Consider the following 17,443-nt stretch of genomic DNA (forward strand, 5'->3'; position numbering starts at 1 on the left):
CTTATTCATGGTTTGATTTAATTATGTATATGGTTAAAAACTGAACCACCACAAGATTTAAGGACTACTGTTTGGTGAAAAAGTATATATTATGTAGACAGATGAAAAGATATCAAAGATATCTTTTTTTATAACCTTGCAGGAATTTGGGGGTATCCCAACCTTTATAGGAGGAGGCCAGGAAAAGGGAACCAAGGAGATATTCATTTGGTTTCACGAATTATGCTAGACTGCTTTCTGAACGTTGTTTTAAAAACAAAGTAAACATGATTTTTCTTGTAAAGTCTACAAGTATTTCCAAAGGAATTTTTTCCTCTATCCCTCACATAGCAGTACATATATAGCTAAATATTGGTTGAATTTAAATGAATTCAAATTTAAAATACTTTCCTGCAGTTTAGTAAATATAGCCAAATATATTTTATTTATGAAATAAATTCTAAAGAGGTACTGACGTTCTAGCATAAAGTTCAACTATACAGAAATACAATCTGTCTCAATAATTCAATACAGGTATATATGCTAAATGATACAGAATTTCAATATACAGAAGTTAGTCAATGGCATGTTTAGAATTAGAAAAAAAGTGTTACTCATGTAACTTCCATTGAAAAGATCCTACAATACTCTAGAAAATTATCAAATGTAATTACTTATGAGTTATGTCCAGCTTTTCCATAAAGTAATCAATCAAAATTCCACTGAATCAAAAAAATGTTAACACTCATACATAACCTAAACTCTAAAAAGTACTGTGGTAAAAAGTTACATCATATGGAAGTCCTTTATTTGTCTTTTTATACCTAAGCTTTCTATCTCAGAATTATGAAGATAAAATGTTCTAATATTTTTTGTCTCCTGAATAAGCAGCTCTACTGTACACCACTCTTCTACTTATTAGGAAATGCCTTTTGAGGAGCAGGGAGGAAATAATCAACTGAACCCATATATATTTTTTTAATTTGATTAGAGAAAACATGAACCTTTCTTGGCCTTACCCAGATATCAGCCTTGGTGGTGATGGATTTCCCTCCATAAAGGTTGATCATTTCAGGGGCTCTGTATGACAGAGTTGTATACCTGGCAGTAAATACATGAAATGGAGTGGAGATAATTTAAAAAAACAGACACTACATTGTTTCAACATAAAATACTCCCCCCACCCCAAAAAAAAACCCTTTTGTTCATTAACATTATAGAAAAGTAATACTATTTTTAAAAGCTCATTAAAGTCTATCAAAAATCAAACAATACAAAGCATATATACACATTTTTATTCAAGTGCAATAGTATCTCTAATGATAAAAATCTTAATTTTCTTTAACAGAAAAATCTTAAATAAAGACAATGTATTGGAAACAGTTTTACTTGAATTTATTTAAAATAATACGATTTGACTATAAAAATCTTTATCAAAATATTTTAGTCAATTTTAAAGTAAAACTTCCATCCTCTCAAAAAATTAATTTATATGTTTACTAAGGAGTTTGTTTTTAGGACTCTAACATACTTCCTTGTACATGGCAGTGTATCTCCTTTAGATTTGTTTTTATAACTTGTTTTAAAAATAATCTAGGTGCCATAATTCTAACTACACTAAGTACAATTCTAATACTGACCACCATCATAAGCTATTTGGAGTTACAAGATACTGTGAATAAATGTTTATCACTATAAAAACCCCAAATACATTATGAACAAAATATTTTAATGAAACAGTGTTTAATTTCATGGCAGAAAGGATCAAGATACAGAAGGACTTCCTCTATCACGGCATAATTTAAAATTCATTTTGAGTGTTTATACATTTTATTTTACATGAAGTACCTTAAAGGTTAACATTCTACCACCTTACTTCTTCCAACTACCCTGATTTGTGGGATATAATGAATGATACTACTACAGAGTAGCAATCTAAGAAACCAGGATATAAACTGCCATGAGGGCAGAACTTTTGTTCACTGCTAAACTGCAGCACCAATAACCATGTCCACCACACTGTAGGCCTTGACAAAATATCTGAAAATTGAATAAATGGTTAGACCATTTACTCCTCAATTGGGCCAAAGGGCAGAAAAACCCTTCACAGTTTGAGTTCATCACAAATGCAAAATTCACTGAAACTTAACTATACTTCAGATCTCCCAGCAAGAGATAAAAGTTCAGGCAAGTCAGAGATGCTTGAGCAGAATCCTATAGCAGCCATTAAATACCACAATACAATCATTTTTTTTAAAAAGTATATTCCCAAGAAGCCAACTCAATAATTTATTGTTCCTGAATTCCTCAGGATATTTATATGTTTACTAAGGAGTTTCTTTTTATGGAATCTAACATAATCATCACAGGCTAAGTGTTCCAAGTAGAATATGTACTCTAAAATCCATAGCGTTTGTTATATAACTGAATCAGAGTATTATCAGCTCTACTTGAGCTATTTCAAAATACATACTGCAGTTCAAGTAAGAGACCCTAGATAGTCTTTAACAATTGAGAATTTATGAAGTGAGAATGCAACTTAGAAAAGGCAACTACATAAAAAGTCCTATTCTGACTGATATTTTTGTACCATTTTACTAAGGTGGTTTAAGATTTACAAACACTTCTGTTTTATAAAACTAGAAAGCGAGAGAGTCAAGAGACGTTTTCCAGGAACTCTAGCAACCAGGGAATGTACAAGATTAAGAAAACATAAAGCAGATATGACTTATTTTTCAAACAGAGCTTTCCAATACACTATTACAAAGTAACACATTTTCCACATTGTTTTCAATGCATACAGAAGTCAATCTTATTATTATTAAATACAAAGTAAAAGCTTAAATGTTTTCAAATATTGTTTTCCTAACAAGAACCCTCAGTGTTAGTAAAATCAAAGATGCTTAACTGATCTCAATAATCACTTAAAACTCTTTAATGATTCCACTAATTACTATAGTTTGTTTAACAACTTTCTTGATAAATGTTTACAAGGTAGATGAAATACTTGTATCCATAGTAAAATGTATTTCCTATTGAATTAAAGCAGACTTAAATTAATCGATTTCTGTGATACAGAAATATTTTAAAGAAATCTATAAATGAAATATATAAAAATTTCTATTAGCAGAGCTGGTCACAGACCCAAATTAACTAAAACTCCCATGAGACAAAGCACAATAAAGATGGACACTTACTTTTTAATTTCTTCTTCTACTACATTAACTCCATCTTTTTGAGGATTAAGAAATTTATTAGTGGCACTGCCAAAGTCACAAAGTACATAGTTTCCACCATCATTCAACAAAATATTTTCTACCTTAAGAAAAGAAAATCAATTATTAGTAGTATTTTCAAAATGAAAATCATCTTTTACAACCATAATTTTATACAATAAACACTGACAGGTTTGTTTTATACACACACGCACACACATACTCCCTCAAATTATGAGAAAAGACAAATGAATCAGACCAAAAATATACTCTACTATGTCTACTGCTTATCCTACTAGAACAGAGAAGTATTTCACCCTTCCCAGGATGATTATTGCAGAGGCCAAGAAACCCTAAATCTTCTCTAAAACTGCTTCAGGGAAAGACAGTAACTAGTGGCAGTCAGAGTCCATACTATACCTCCCTCCTTCTCCATTTCTGCCACTTTAGCTTATCTATAGACAAGCAATAAAAAAAAAAAAATTAAAATTCTACCTCTAATCGACTCCTAATACAATTTTTATCTAAAATACCACATTGAAAAGACTGACTTTACCCCTTAACTTGGAGATCAGAGTTGTAGTAACTAAACAAATTTCATGCAGTTTCTAGAACAGGAAAAGGTGGGTTAACCACCTAACTTTGCTACCCACTAGCATGTGTACCCTTGACAATCTGCTCATCCACTCTGTTCTTTAGTTTCCATATCTAAACAATGCAAACAATAATGATATTTATTACATGGGATTGTAAAAATTAAATGAATAAAAACATGTAGATTGTTTAAAAATGACTGGAAGAAGGTAATCATTCAATTAATGATACTATTTTTATCACATTATCCACAATAATTTTTATTTTTGATAGTCTTAGATGAGTAATTCAATTCTTCTCCAATCTATCAAAATACATTACTGCTTTGTTTAATTTTTCTTCTATATTTTATTTTAGTCTGCTTTTTTAAAGATTTACATATAAAAGCTGTACAAGAAATCTACTTAAACATAGACATGCATAAACTGACACATGTGAAAAAAGAACTAAGCATATGAAATATGGCCACTACATCTTTTCTGGTTTTAAATCAAGACAACTCCGGTGAAAACATCTATATGAAAAAAGTTAATGAGTTTTAATAATTTTTAATAACCTAAAATGAACTATACTGATCACCCAAATTAAGGGACGGAGGTCTGTAGTCATACATTTCAATTTTGCCTTAACTTGTATCCTTTTACCACAGATTTCTCTGGATAGTTTCATGGTTAACGACCTATATTCTAACTGACATCTTCTATTCTCTTTTATCTTAAGAGCATTTTATTATCACTTTTCATAAATTTTGTATAATCGGTCAGAATTGAGATTCGCTCTCATTTGTTAAATATTAAGACCCAGCTATGTGCCAGGCAGTGGTCTAAATGCTTAGATATATCAATATAAGAGAAAAACCCCTGCCCACATGGAGCTTACATTCAAATGGGAGAGGACAGAAAAAAACAATAGGAATAATACATAGGCAAATTATATAGTACCTTAGAAAGTGACAAGTGATAATAAAAGGCAAGAGCAGGTGGAGAATGGGAATGAAGGTTGTAATTATAAATAAAGTGGTACAAGACAGAATTCACTGAGAAAGTGAATCTGAGCAGACTTGAAGGAGGGAAAGGTTAACCATGGGCTATCTGGGCATAAAGAATTTCAGGAAGAGGAACTTTTGCAATCCAGTGTTTATGGCTATCAACAAAGACATCTACGATTCTCTAAAATACGTTCACTGGTATCTCTAGCAATATGATATAAGTAATGTTCAATCTCCTTTGGAAATTTTTTCCAGTGTAGCAAGTGGGTACCATATACAACAGGTAAGGGTCTATACACAGGTAAGGGTCTACAAACAGGTAAGATAAAGTGACCTTAAAGACAGTCACCACCAAATTCTAGTCAATCTTTAGATAGCCTCAGGAAATGTAGCAGGGATAGAGACCAATCTCAGTGCTGGCATAAAAAAAAAAAACTGGGTTAGATGAATACAAGTCCAGGAATATTTTAACTTGAAAGTTTAAAACATATTAATCCATAAGTTCTCTAAAGTTGTACCTTCAGATCGCGGTGAATTATTGGAGTCTTACACTGATGCAACCTTGCAACAGCTTCACAGGTATCACAGAATATCTGTAACACTTCTGATTCCGTAAAACCTGTCTGCAGCTTCTTATTCATCTGATTCACTACCTGCCCAGCTAACCAAAAAAATAATTTTGAGGACATATTTTTAATAAATGCAATCGATCACAAACAAATTAAGAAATGCCTTTATGGTCTCAGGTACTGGAGAACTGGCTCTCATATAAGGGTGAGCTTATTATACCATAATGTATTGATTCAATGAAATACATTTTTTTCACATATTTACATCTCTAAAATCAGGGTGTACCTTAAAATTGACAGGATCACAGATCTGGAAAAACAGTTATTCCACACTGTACTAGTTATTGGGTAAACAATGGTGAACAAAAATAAAGTTTCTATCATCACGAAATTTCTAGTCTACAAGCAGAGATAAATGTTAAACGATCATGAAAATAAATCATGTCATAATTATGTACAATAAGGATAATATGAGAGAAACCTAAATTTAAATTGGTGAAGCAGGATGGGGAGAAGAGTATCTGATAAGGCCATCTAAAGAAGTGATATTTATGTTGAGAATCGAGTATTGGCAAGAATTAACCAGGCAGACATTTCGGACAAGTGCATGCTAGCGATAGCAAGTGGCATGTACAAAGGCCTCCAGTTTGTGAAAGAGTTTAATGACTTTGAATAACTTAAAGAAAGCCAATGTGGATATAGTCTAGGAAGCAGAGAAGAGTAAGGTAAGATGAGACTGACAAGGCAGACAGCAATCAGCAACACTTTAGATTTTAACTTAAGAACCAAGGAAATTTTCTGATTTGACTTTTTAAAAGAGATCCTTGACTAGGGAATAAGGAAATCACAAGAGTAGAAATGAACAGCTAGGTTAAGAAGTTAATTAATGCTCTAAACCAGGTAAGAAATAATGGCCAGAGCAACTTAACTAAAACCAAACAATAATATATGAGCCCTGAAAGGATTATTATATATTACAATATGCTACAGTAATTGACAATATGCTATAATAACTGACAATATTATTGTAGCATGTTGTAATATATTTATTATATTAATAAATAATTCTTAATTATTAAGAACTATCAGTATATTTTTAGAACACAAGTAAATACGTGATTAATTCAGAAAACATTCTGATAAAAAACAAGTTTGAGAATTTAAAAAGGCAGGCTTATGTTAACTTGATACTTTAACAAAGTTGGATAAAAGAATATTTGCTACTCCGTAATCTGTAAGAAGGTGCATAGGCATACACCTGTTCCTTTTATTATTGAACAGCATTCTCATGTATTTTCTGAAACAATTTTTCTTAGAATTTTAAAGCAGAAGAACATTAACTTTTATCTATCAATCTCTGACTTTCAGAAAACTCAGGTCTATCTGGTTGTCAGGGTATCTCTTAAGAGTGAGGCGCCTGACCAGGTAACCATTTCCTTCATCCTCCTGTCAGACACCCTGACTCATTTTAACCAACAACTAAACAAAATGAAAAATGTTTTCTTGGTGTTGTTCATTCACATTCTTGAAATATCATTTTCCAGGTAAAGAAATCAAAGCATATCTGCTTTACACACAGAAGATCCTGGGTTTACGCCCCTGTGGAGCCATGATCCTTGGTCTACAGTCATGCTACCCTGAACAAGCCTGATGTCTGAACTCGGAAGCTAAGAAGGGTCAGGCCTGGTTAGTACTTGGATGGGAGACCACCTAGGAAGACCAGGTGCTGTCGGCATAAATAACAATAATAATTTTTTTAAAAAGAAAGAAAAATTTTCAGAAAAAAGAAACACAAGGAACAAAAATCTTTTTATAAGCTGTATTATCTGCAGACGACAGAAGATTTGCACCTAAAACAAGAGAAAGCTGTGTTATAACAAAGAACAATATTGAGAGAACAAGAAAGAGTTCTGGAAATTAAAAATAACATAGCAGAAATACAAAATTCTATAGAGGATCTGAAAGATACAATGAAGAAATGCTCCCGACATAAGTAGAATAAAAAAGGAAAATCAGAGGCTCAATCAATCTAGGAAGACCAATATTCGAAAAAATTAAAAGTCCAAAATGAAAGAACAGAGAAAATAAGAGAAAAAAACTGAGTGCCCAGCAAAAAGATACCAAAATGACCTATAACCAAGGCACGTATATCTTGAAATTTGAGTATGCTGGAGATAAAGCAAAGATTCAAAAAGGAAAGATTCAATGGCAATGGATTCCACGGAAAAAAAAAGGTCACATAAAAAAAATTGAGGAATCATAATACATCCAATCTTTCAATAGAAACACTAGAGAAAAATGAAATGATGCCTTCAAAACTAGAGAAAAATTATATCTAACCTACAACTCTTTAACCAGCCAAATTAACAAACAAATATGGATGTAGAATAAAAATATTTTTATATATGCAAGGTTTCAAAAATGTTTTCTATCATAAACCTATTATCAGAAAGCTACTAAAAAATGTACTCTACCAAAGGCAGTACTAAAAACAAGTAGTAGGCATGAATAGCAGAGTCCAAGATAGGAGGAAGGCAAAGAGAATTCCCAGAATGACAGCTAAATGCTGTTCAAATTAAGCAGAACTGAAGTCTCCCCAAAAGGATAGCAGGAAGACTTATAAACTCCCCAAAAGTTTCTAGGGGAAGAAAAATTTAAATTACACAAATATTAAAATGTTTAAACATATTGCATAAAGATTTACACTTCCATTGAGGAATATGGGGATAAATAAAATACTAATAAGTATGAAAGAAATTAGGCAAATGAAAATTGGGAAAATTATTAACTGCGGGAAAAGTAAAAAGAAGTAGAAGAAAATGTAATTACAGAGTATTACATGTCACAGTTTAGTGACAAATAAAATAATTTAATCGCTGATTTTTAATTTAATCTAAAAACTGAGAATATATTACACTGACAATAAAATCCTCATCTTTTCTTGGAGCTACTATCTAAAACAGAAAATCAGCACTGGCAAGCTTTAAAGAGCTCATAGTCACATACTACCCCTGATTTTCTAAGTTCCTTCTCTTTCATACTCTAAGGATCTCACTGAACTTACAGATTCTCCTCTACATAATGCAGTATAGAAATATGGAAGTAAATATGAGAAGTAGCATCTCAAGGATTTTAAAGGGACTACCTCTGAGAAGACGGATGGGGCAGGAGGATATTGACTCAGCCATAGTTTAACAGATCTATTTGACTTTTTAATATATACATGAATAACTGATAAAAATAAAAATTCCATGTAAAATAAATCTTGCTGATTCAAACAAGATAAATTTTTTCTCTTAATTTTTAAAAAGCAAAAGAATGCCTTCCATAAAACAATTTGTTCCCTATAAATTGGAAGTTCATTTGGTTCCCCTTTTAAAATGTCTTCTGGATGACAATTAATTAAACTTATCCAAGGTTTATGCCCAAATAAGTTATCTTAATTATGCCCAATTAAGTTATCTTTAAAAACTTACAAGGAGCCAAAGGCTATTACTCAACTATAATCCAGTTAAGAATCAGTAACATAAATGCTAGAATTTAGGAAACTGAGGCAGGAAAAAAAAATCAGTTTCTTCTCCTTAAAGAGGTCAAAATGCTTTACAGTAAGAGTATGTGAGATATGAAGAAAACAATTATGAAAACATCTAACTTCATTTTTAAATTACATATGGAAATAAGTTAAAATACATTGCAATAGATATTATAACATTAATTCACTGTCCTTCCCTCCTTAGAAGACTGGAGTAAATGAGACTATATTTTCTCCATCACCACTACCATCATCATCCTCCTCCTCCAACCTTCAGGAAATGACAAGAGTTCCTGGTAAAATACTTAATAATCATAACCATTTTAAGAGAATCTAAATATAAATCAAGACTCCCTAGAGCCAAAATTGCCAGATACAGTCTGATTTTTTTTTTTAAGAGCAGATTTGCAGGAAATTGATTAACTGGCCCTTTCACACATGAAAGTAAAAAAAAATTCAGGGATTTTTTTAAAAGTTATTATTATTGTTCTTCCAGCATACTATACAGGTAATTATTTATTTAAAAATACCACATTAAGTCCAAATAAAATGTGATTTTATAGCTTCTGATATTTATTTTAAAAAATCCCAAATACCAAATAATACAAGTTTATAAAAATTTTAGCTCAAAATACATACTCTAAATTTATTATATCTAATATGTTAAAAGATAACATGGTAGAATGCTGGAGAAAAAACCTTATAACACTAATATTGATACATAATGATTTTCTTGGATTATAAAAGAAATGTATAAAGGAGCATGAGGTGTAATGCTCTTTACTTGCTTAGACTTCTTGTTTTAAACCCAATAGCATTTTTCTTTGTCCATTTACCTGCTCACATCATCATTGCAGCAACTATGACTAGGTTTTAAATAGTTTTAACAACATTCCTTAACTAGACAGATAATTAAAGGTGAGACTGCAATAAATGTCTAGAATAAAGTGACAGCTGCCCTGGGAGAAACTAAGACACCCAGTAACCCATTTTAAGGCCAATGTTTTTTTAGTATAGAACAAATGCAGAAAGTACTTACCTCGACAATATTCCATTAAGATAAGCACTTCCCATACATTATCAATAACTGAATTAACAGCACAGTCCAAATAACCCACAATATTTTTGTGGCCAGACAGCTCTTTCTGGGGGGAAAAAAAATCAGAATCAGAAAATATACATTTTAAAGCTCTATCATTAATAATGGTTTGAAGTCTGATGTACTCAGAGAATTTCGAAAAGTAAGAATTAAGCATTAGTATGGAATCTGACGTATTTCAAAAAGGTTTCCACAATTCCAATGGAAAGTATTTACATGTGACTATAATTTTCTGACAAGTAAATATTCAGTAAACACTTATTTTTCAATTCAATCAAGAAGAAAGATTGTTCACCCAAAAGTAAGTCTCCCAATGTGAATATGTAAGATAGTCTTTAAGGACTCAAAAATAAAATATCAGAGTTTCTATTTATATTTGTTTTTTTCTAAAAAAGTAAAGAAATTAAGCTCTAATTTGAGAATAATGAGAACTAACAACTGTATTCTCATTTGCTTGTTTTACATACAACATATTGCAATTAATGTGTAACTAGTTAAATACATTTTTAATGTACATACTTTTAAGAAAATAACCTAAAAAATGAACAAGTAGCTAAAAAAGATTTCTATAAAGAAACTATAAATACTAATAATACAAGAGTAAGGAAATAAGAAAATGGCAAATCTGACACTTTTGGCTTCTAATGTAAGATAGTTATTAGCATATAATGAGGTTAAAAATCATGATATAATTAGGTCCATCTAGAAATTAAAAAACAATGATTAAGAATACTATTTAAAATGAATTCACATCCACTATCAATAATAAACCTAGTTTTAACTTTGTAATATAATTTGAGGTATTTGCTAATTGCAGCTGAACATGTGAATAATTCATAAATCAACATACATAATAGCGGATGGGTTGTCAAAAAAAGTTGGAAGACACCTGCTCTGAAGAGCTAGCTCCCTAAAATATCTTGTTCAAAAGCATAGAATTTGAATGTTGCTACGGTTGATGATAACTACATTTTTATGTCTCAAAATTATACACAGTCTATTAAAAGGAAGTACCATATCTGGGCTCAAGTTAGAGAACTTAGTCTAAGACTCCCACATTACCTTGGGGTAAATCTTTTCACTCTATTGGCTCATAGCCTTAACTTAGTCTAAGACTCCCACATTATCTTGGAGTAAATCTTTTCACTCTATTGGCTCATAGCCTTACCTTAAAAAAAGCAAGTCTCAAAGCCTAATCAACTCTAGTCTAGCTAAAGAATAGGAACAATAAAAGCAGAATTCAGAAAAGTCATATTGTATAAATGTGCCCACCATCTTCAAATAAAAGGGATCAAAATATGTATGTTAATAAAGAAGCTGATAAAAATAAGAAATCCCCCTCTTAGCAGTTGGATAAGTAAGAACGACAATAAAAAAAATTTAAACATATATATTAGCATTTGATAAACACTGGATGAGGAGGAAGACAAGAGAGGAGAAGGGAGAGCAAGAGAACATGAACACGAAGCCATCCAGAGCACTGAGAATAAGCAACTGCAGAAAAAAAAGAAATTTTTATTTTGTACTATTTTAATGTTTAGTTAACTGAGCTACAGAAATTTTCTTTAATGGTCTATTAAAATTCTTTTCATTTTTCCTAATATTTAAAAAAACTTTTTCTCTTACTGAAAGATATATATTGCAGAGTATACCCAAAAAAAAAAAAAAAACTTTATAGCATGATTTTAAAAATAAAAACTAATTATTGTCTGTGAATACAAACACATACAGTGAAGGTACTGAATACCCGTGGGAATGGTAAACACCAAATTCAGGACAGTGGTTTCTTTTTGGGTGAGAACAGTATAGATACGTTTGGAGCAGAATATACAGAACATTTCAACTACATATGTAAGGTTTTAATTCTTAAGCTAGGTAGTAAGTAAATTGGTATTTATTACATAATTCTCTAAATTTTTCTACTCTCAAAATTATCCATAATTAAAATGTATTTTTAAAAAAATAGCAAAGTAGCTTGCATTATATACAGTAAGGAAGAGAAGAGGACAGGAAGGAGTTGGCTATATTTAGCCCTAAGTATGGCTATAAGAAATGTACTACAAATTCCAAGATAATTTTCCACATTAATTTAATGATCTTCAAAGTTTTTCTAAGTGTGTGTAAACTGATAAGCAGTTTGTCTAAAAGCTGATTAATGTTATAGTGCAAAACCAAAACAAAATACACAATTTTTTTAACAGAAATACTCTTTCACTTACCATAATTGTAATTTCCCTTTTACAAATGTTGAGGTCTGCCAAGTTATTGACATACATTCGTTTCAAAGCATGGCGGATTCCACCATGAGTCCGCACCAGGAAAACTGTGGAGAATCCACCTAGAAGAACAAGGACCAATTGATTAAAAAGCATCGGAAACTACTGCCAAAACCATGTAAAGCAACTGAGGAGCTTAAGTTCAGAAGGAAATAAACTGACTGTACCCGACAAAACTTAGAACAGTAAGCAACAAATATATTAGATTAAATGCCATGACATCAGCTTCCTATGCCAATAATGAAGTAGCCCAGAGAGGATAATATGCTTTTCAAATGAATATGCTTCTGTTTTAAAGGTTAAAATACCAAAATTTCATTTTGCATGGGAATACCTCTTAGTTATATAGAAGATGTCACACTATAACTACATTACTATAGTTTGACATATACTAATAAATGCCTACCCATCGGCTTCTGCCTCTTTTGTAATGACAAAACTCTAATTTAATATGATACAGTAATGGGATAAGTTGGGTGGGTCCCTCTTCCAATTCCACTGGGTGAGCCAATATTGTTCTAAGGTGATAATGGGAATCCCATGTACTATTGTCAGTACAGTTACTGACAAAATTTAGGACTGGATATGTAACCAGTTTAAGCTAATGGGACATAAGAGAAAGTCTGCTGGGAGTTGCAGAGAAAGATTTTCCACCCGGAAAAAAAAGGAAGACTTGTGGAGAAGGTCTGGCTCCTCCTTCTGGCTCTTGGATTTTGTTGTTCATGAATATGATGTTTAGACCCATGGCAGCCATCTGTGACTGTGATGGGAAAAAAGAATCAGAGAGAAAATGACCTAGAATACTGACGTAATTAGAATACTGAATTAGACAACTCTGGAACCACCTTCTTCCAGCACTCTTATGTAAGATGGTAAATGTCTCCATTAGTATTTACGACACAGTTATCTGGTCAATCTGTTACCTGCACCTGACAAAGCAGCGTATCTGAAATACATAGCTGGGTACTCTAAAGAATAATCGCTTCTGACGCATCTAAACAAACATTTCCATCTGGAGTTTTAAAATTCGTCTCAGCATAGAATATTTTTAGCTTAATTATAGTTTAAAACAAAAAATAATGTATCGCTTTTATCAATTTGATAGCCCTTAGAAAGCAGTACCCTGAGCAATGATAAGTCAAAGCAGTCAAAGGAAAAGTTAACTGCTGGGGATAAACAAAAGGGGAAAAGAGCGCCTAGGATGCTCCCGACTCAGTGTAGATTCATTCCAGATTTACCAAATCTTCCAACTGCGGTTACAAAAGGTACGACAACCACTCTGTAGATCTGGATTGCCATGTATATAATGTAGAATAAATCAAGTCAACCAGGAGAGAAAAAATGTTTGGGAAAGTTGCTTTCAATAAAAGCTCTAACAATGCATGGCAGTTCTTTATAAGAAATTCACTTAGCATTAATTTCATATGAAAACATTAACAAATTAGTAGCTCTAAAAAAATACTACTGAAACTACTCCAATTTTATTTGATTTAAAAATTAAGAAAAATGCTGGAAGTCAGAATAAATCTAGATATCTAAAGTTGGTATGACTATAGGTCGTGATAAATCATTAAAATAGCATTTGTTCTGAGACATTTCTCTAGAGATTCCCCTAAAACAATGCTTCCCAAATACAGCTATGCATCAGAATTGGCTGGTGAGCTGGTGTGTGTATGTGTGGGAATTTATCTTGAATAGTTTCAGGTTCTGACTAAGTATGAATCAGAAGGTCTCAGAGAAACCCTAGCTAAAAATCCCCATACTCATATTATTCTACTTTTGTATCTGTTCTTATAAACATATAATAATGTAAGTTCCATATTAACTAGGGGGTGAGCGCGAGAGTCCCCAAGATGGTTCTGATGCACAACCAAGTTATATAGGCACTGAACCAGAGTAAAAGTTCCTATAGGAACCACCGTTCCTATATATCCATTCTTAACCATCCACAGAACAAATTTTATCCCTGTGAATCAGGGAAATTAGAGAAAAAATATTAACTAAATCTTCTTCATAAAACTCATTTCTAAAAGTTAAAGTTTTGTACATAGAGATAATGTATCTGTTACTATGATTTATACCTAAACATTATAAATAATGGTCATTAATAGTGCCTCCTTTGAGAATGATATGGAATCATTTGTTTATATTTCTTCAAATACTGTACTTCCCAGGATTTTCTGATTGAGTATTAGCTAATATTTCTGTTTGAAGAATGCACTTAGTGGGCGGTAACTAGTTCAGACATTATAGAAATTCAAGGGAGGAGAATCATCTGCTTGCCACCAATCCGTATCTACCCAATTCATCATCACATATTTTCCGCATAGATGTCTTTCATGACCAACTCAATTCATGCTCATTACTTCCTCAGGCATCTATTTCTAGAGTTTTGACTACATTACCACTTCAATTCTCAACTCATTTCTTACATACATCAAAAGATTACTGACAGGAACCACAAATTCCACTTACCATATATTTCTATGTCCAAATCAATATACAGTTCAAATCTAATTTAAGGCATAGTTGTTAAATGGATGCTAAATTTATAATTCCAAATTGAGATTAAAAAAGTATTATAAAACACTCCAGATGTTCTCAAAATCACATGAAAATAAAAGAACTAGTAACAGATATTGATCTGACAGAATAAAAAGAAAACTATATTTATGAAAGTTGATATGAAAAGGAAAAGAAATGGTATCTTATAATCTGTAAATCATAAAATACTGGCATTCCTTCCCATCTGTGGGTTATCTACCCTGGAGAACAACAACTCTCAGCTTTCCTTGGATTTTTCCAGGATAGGACATGCATGCGGTTCACATGTGAAACAATTCCTACTTAACTGAAACCTCACCTCTCCTGTCCTCTCCCCACACACAAAAACAGTGATCAGATTAAAATGAAGGAGTGGCTTTAAGCCAACCTAAATTTGCTTCAATTGGTAGTACTAAAGTAATGACAACGTAACTTGCACCTGACTGAATACCACCTTGGAAAGCACTGCTCTAGAGATGCCAGGTGACCTTAGTAACCATGTAAGAAGGTAGGACATGTATTTCTACAGACTAACTTTTCCTCTTGGTAAGCCATTATTTAGTCCTCCTTATATTAAGCCATTGTTTTTCCATGCTTAATTTGTCTTATTTTTAATTTATCGATGGTATATATATTTGCAACTCCCCTAGAATTTATTTAGAAAGATAACATGAAACAATGAAAACGTGATTCTATAAATGGTAGGTATTATAATTACTACTACTACTACTATTATTACAATTTTGCTGCTGTTATTAATACTACTTCATCTTATGACGACGGTTAGACTATACATTTTAAAGAATACAAAAAATGGAAATCAACACATGGCTTGATAAATAAGCTATTTATATAAACACAGTAATATTCGAGGAGACTATATTTACCTGCTTAAACATGCCCCAAATCATTTGTAAATACAGGTATAAATAAAATGTCATATAATTCAAAGCCAAAATCAGCTTTATAAAATGATATTTCATTTTAAAGAATTGAGAATTTGAGATAGTAAAATGAAAACTAAAATAATCTTTAACACTATAAACCACCTCTATGTTTTGATTTTTTTGAGTCTGTATCTAATGGAAAGAAATCCACTAGAGCCACTCAAAATGATGCCTAAATAAACTCCTCTCCCATTCATTTTAGGGTAAAAATGTTCTGTAAGTTATCATGTTTATTAAGAGCATTACTCCGGCACTACTACTATGATATAAGAAAAACTATCTGGTCTTTGTGACCAGTTCCTGGCACAGAACTTCAAAAACCCTTGAAATTCCTTGAAGTGTCTGTCTTTGTTATGCTAATAAGGTGAGCCCTAGTGAGGGCCCTAGATAGCTTTAAGATGGAAGGTGGTACCAGAAAAACCAACTACACACATAATTAGTAGGCTGGAACTTTTCAGCCTTGGGCCCCCACTCCCATCCCACCTTCTGACCTCTGGGTAGAAAAAAGAGACTAGAGACTGAGTTCAATCCTGTCGCCAGAGATTTAATCAATCACGCCTTTGTAAAACAACCTCAACGAAATAACAAAATTCTGAGAGCATCCTGGTTGGTGAACACACTGAAGACCTGAGAGAGTACTATACTCTGACTCCATGGGGACAGAAGCTCAAAAGTTAAAGACTCTTCTGGACTTCGTCCTACATTACCCGTTCGTATGGGTTGTTCATTTGTATCTTTTATAATAAAAAGGTTCTGTGAGTTGTTCTAGCAAATGATCAAACCTAAAAAAGGGTCACAAATACCCCCAAATTTGTAATCAAGCCAGTCCATCAGAAGTGCGAATAACTCTGGGGGGCATCTGAAGTAGGGGCAAATCTTGTAAAACTGAGTCCTTTAATTTGTAGGGTCTGCATTTATTCTGGGTAGTATCAGAATTGAACTGAACTGGTAGACACCCAGTTGGTGTCGGAGAACTGTTGTTGAAATGCAACTACTTATCCAGAAGTAGTAGTTACAGATAAATTTTATCTCTGCTTAGAACAAGAAGTATGCCCAACCAATCATTAAGAAACTTTAAATCTAATCATAATTCAGAATGGATCTGCAATAATCAAAAAGGGCCTAGAAGTCAGTACCAGATATTTTGGAGAAATCCAATACTAAATTAATGAGTACCTAACAAATATATGCTCATGTAGTCAGATCTCTTTACAGGTTGCACAGCACTTCCTTAAAACTCTCACAGCTTCCTATACATACTACATAGCATACTTGATCCTTTCTGTCTATCAATCTGTCTCTTCTACTAGGTGTTAAGCAACCTGACTAGGGCCTCACATAGTAAATGCAAAATGAATAATCAATGTGTTTAGAGCAGAACTGTTAAAACACTTTTGAATTAACCAAATGGCTCGGAAAAGAAAAAACAAGTATTTTTTAAATGTCTTGTTAAAACTAACATACACTACTAGCTTTTTTGACATAACCTGACAAGTAAAAAAGTTTCCTAGTCAAGAAATTATTTTTATCAGGCAAAATCTGTATTCAATAAATGACTCTCAGCACCTAATTAGTACTTCTTTCCAAAGAACTGAAAATCCAACTTGGGAGATATTATATAAAATTGGATACCATTAAATGCTTCCTGTAAACCTGGTTTTCAACCCATGTTCTTACCCAACACATTGAGGGACACTACT

General features: G+C 32.2%; 1 protein-coding gene and 1 pseudogene across 1 annotated transcript in view; one reads left to right on the forward strand and one right to left on the reverse strand.

The window, feature by feature from the left end:
• The window catches only part of BMP2K (BMP2 inducible kinase), a 109,333-nt gene that overhangs the window by 51,500 nt on the left and 40,390 nt on the right, over positions 1-17,443 (reverse strand). Inside the window, exons 2-6 of the mRNA XM_015586071.2 lie at positions 12,196-12,314; positions 9,917-10,022; positions 5,295-5,437; positions 3,177-3,298; positions 999-1,080 (exon numbers count right to left, since the gene is read on the reverse strand). Coding sequence (XP_015441557.1) covers positions 999-1,080; positions 3,177-3,298; positions 5,295-5,437; positions 9,917-10,022; positions 12,196-12,252 — 510 coding nt within the window. The 5' untranslated portion in view covers positions 12,253-12,314. The remainder of the gene's footprint in view (positions 1-998; positions 1,081-3,176; positions 3,299-5,294; positions 5,438-9,916; positions 10,023-12,195; positions 12,315-17,443) is intronic.
• Positions 6,965-7,080, forward strand: LOC112476344 (annotated as a pseudogene).

The sequence above is a fragment of the Pteropus alecto genome, unplaced genomic scaffold (assembly GCF_000325575.1).
Source record: "Pteropus alecto unplaced genomic scaffold, ASM32557v1 scaffold161, whole genome shotgun sequence".
Taxonomy (NCBI): Eukaryota; Metazoa; Chordata; class Mammalia; order Chiroptera; family Pteropodidae; genus Pteropus; species Pteropus alecto.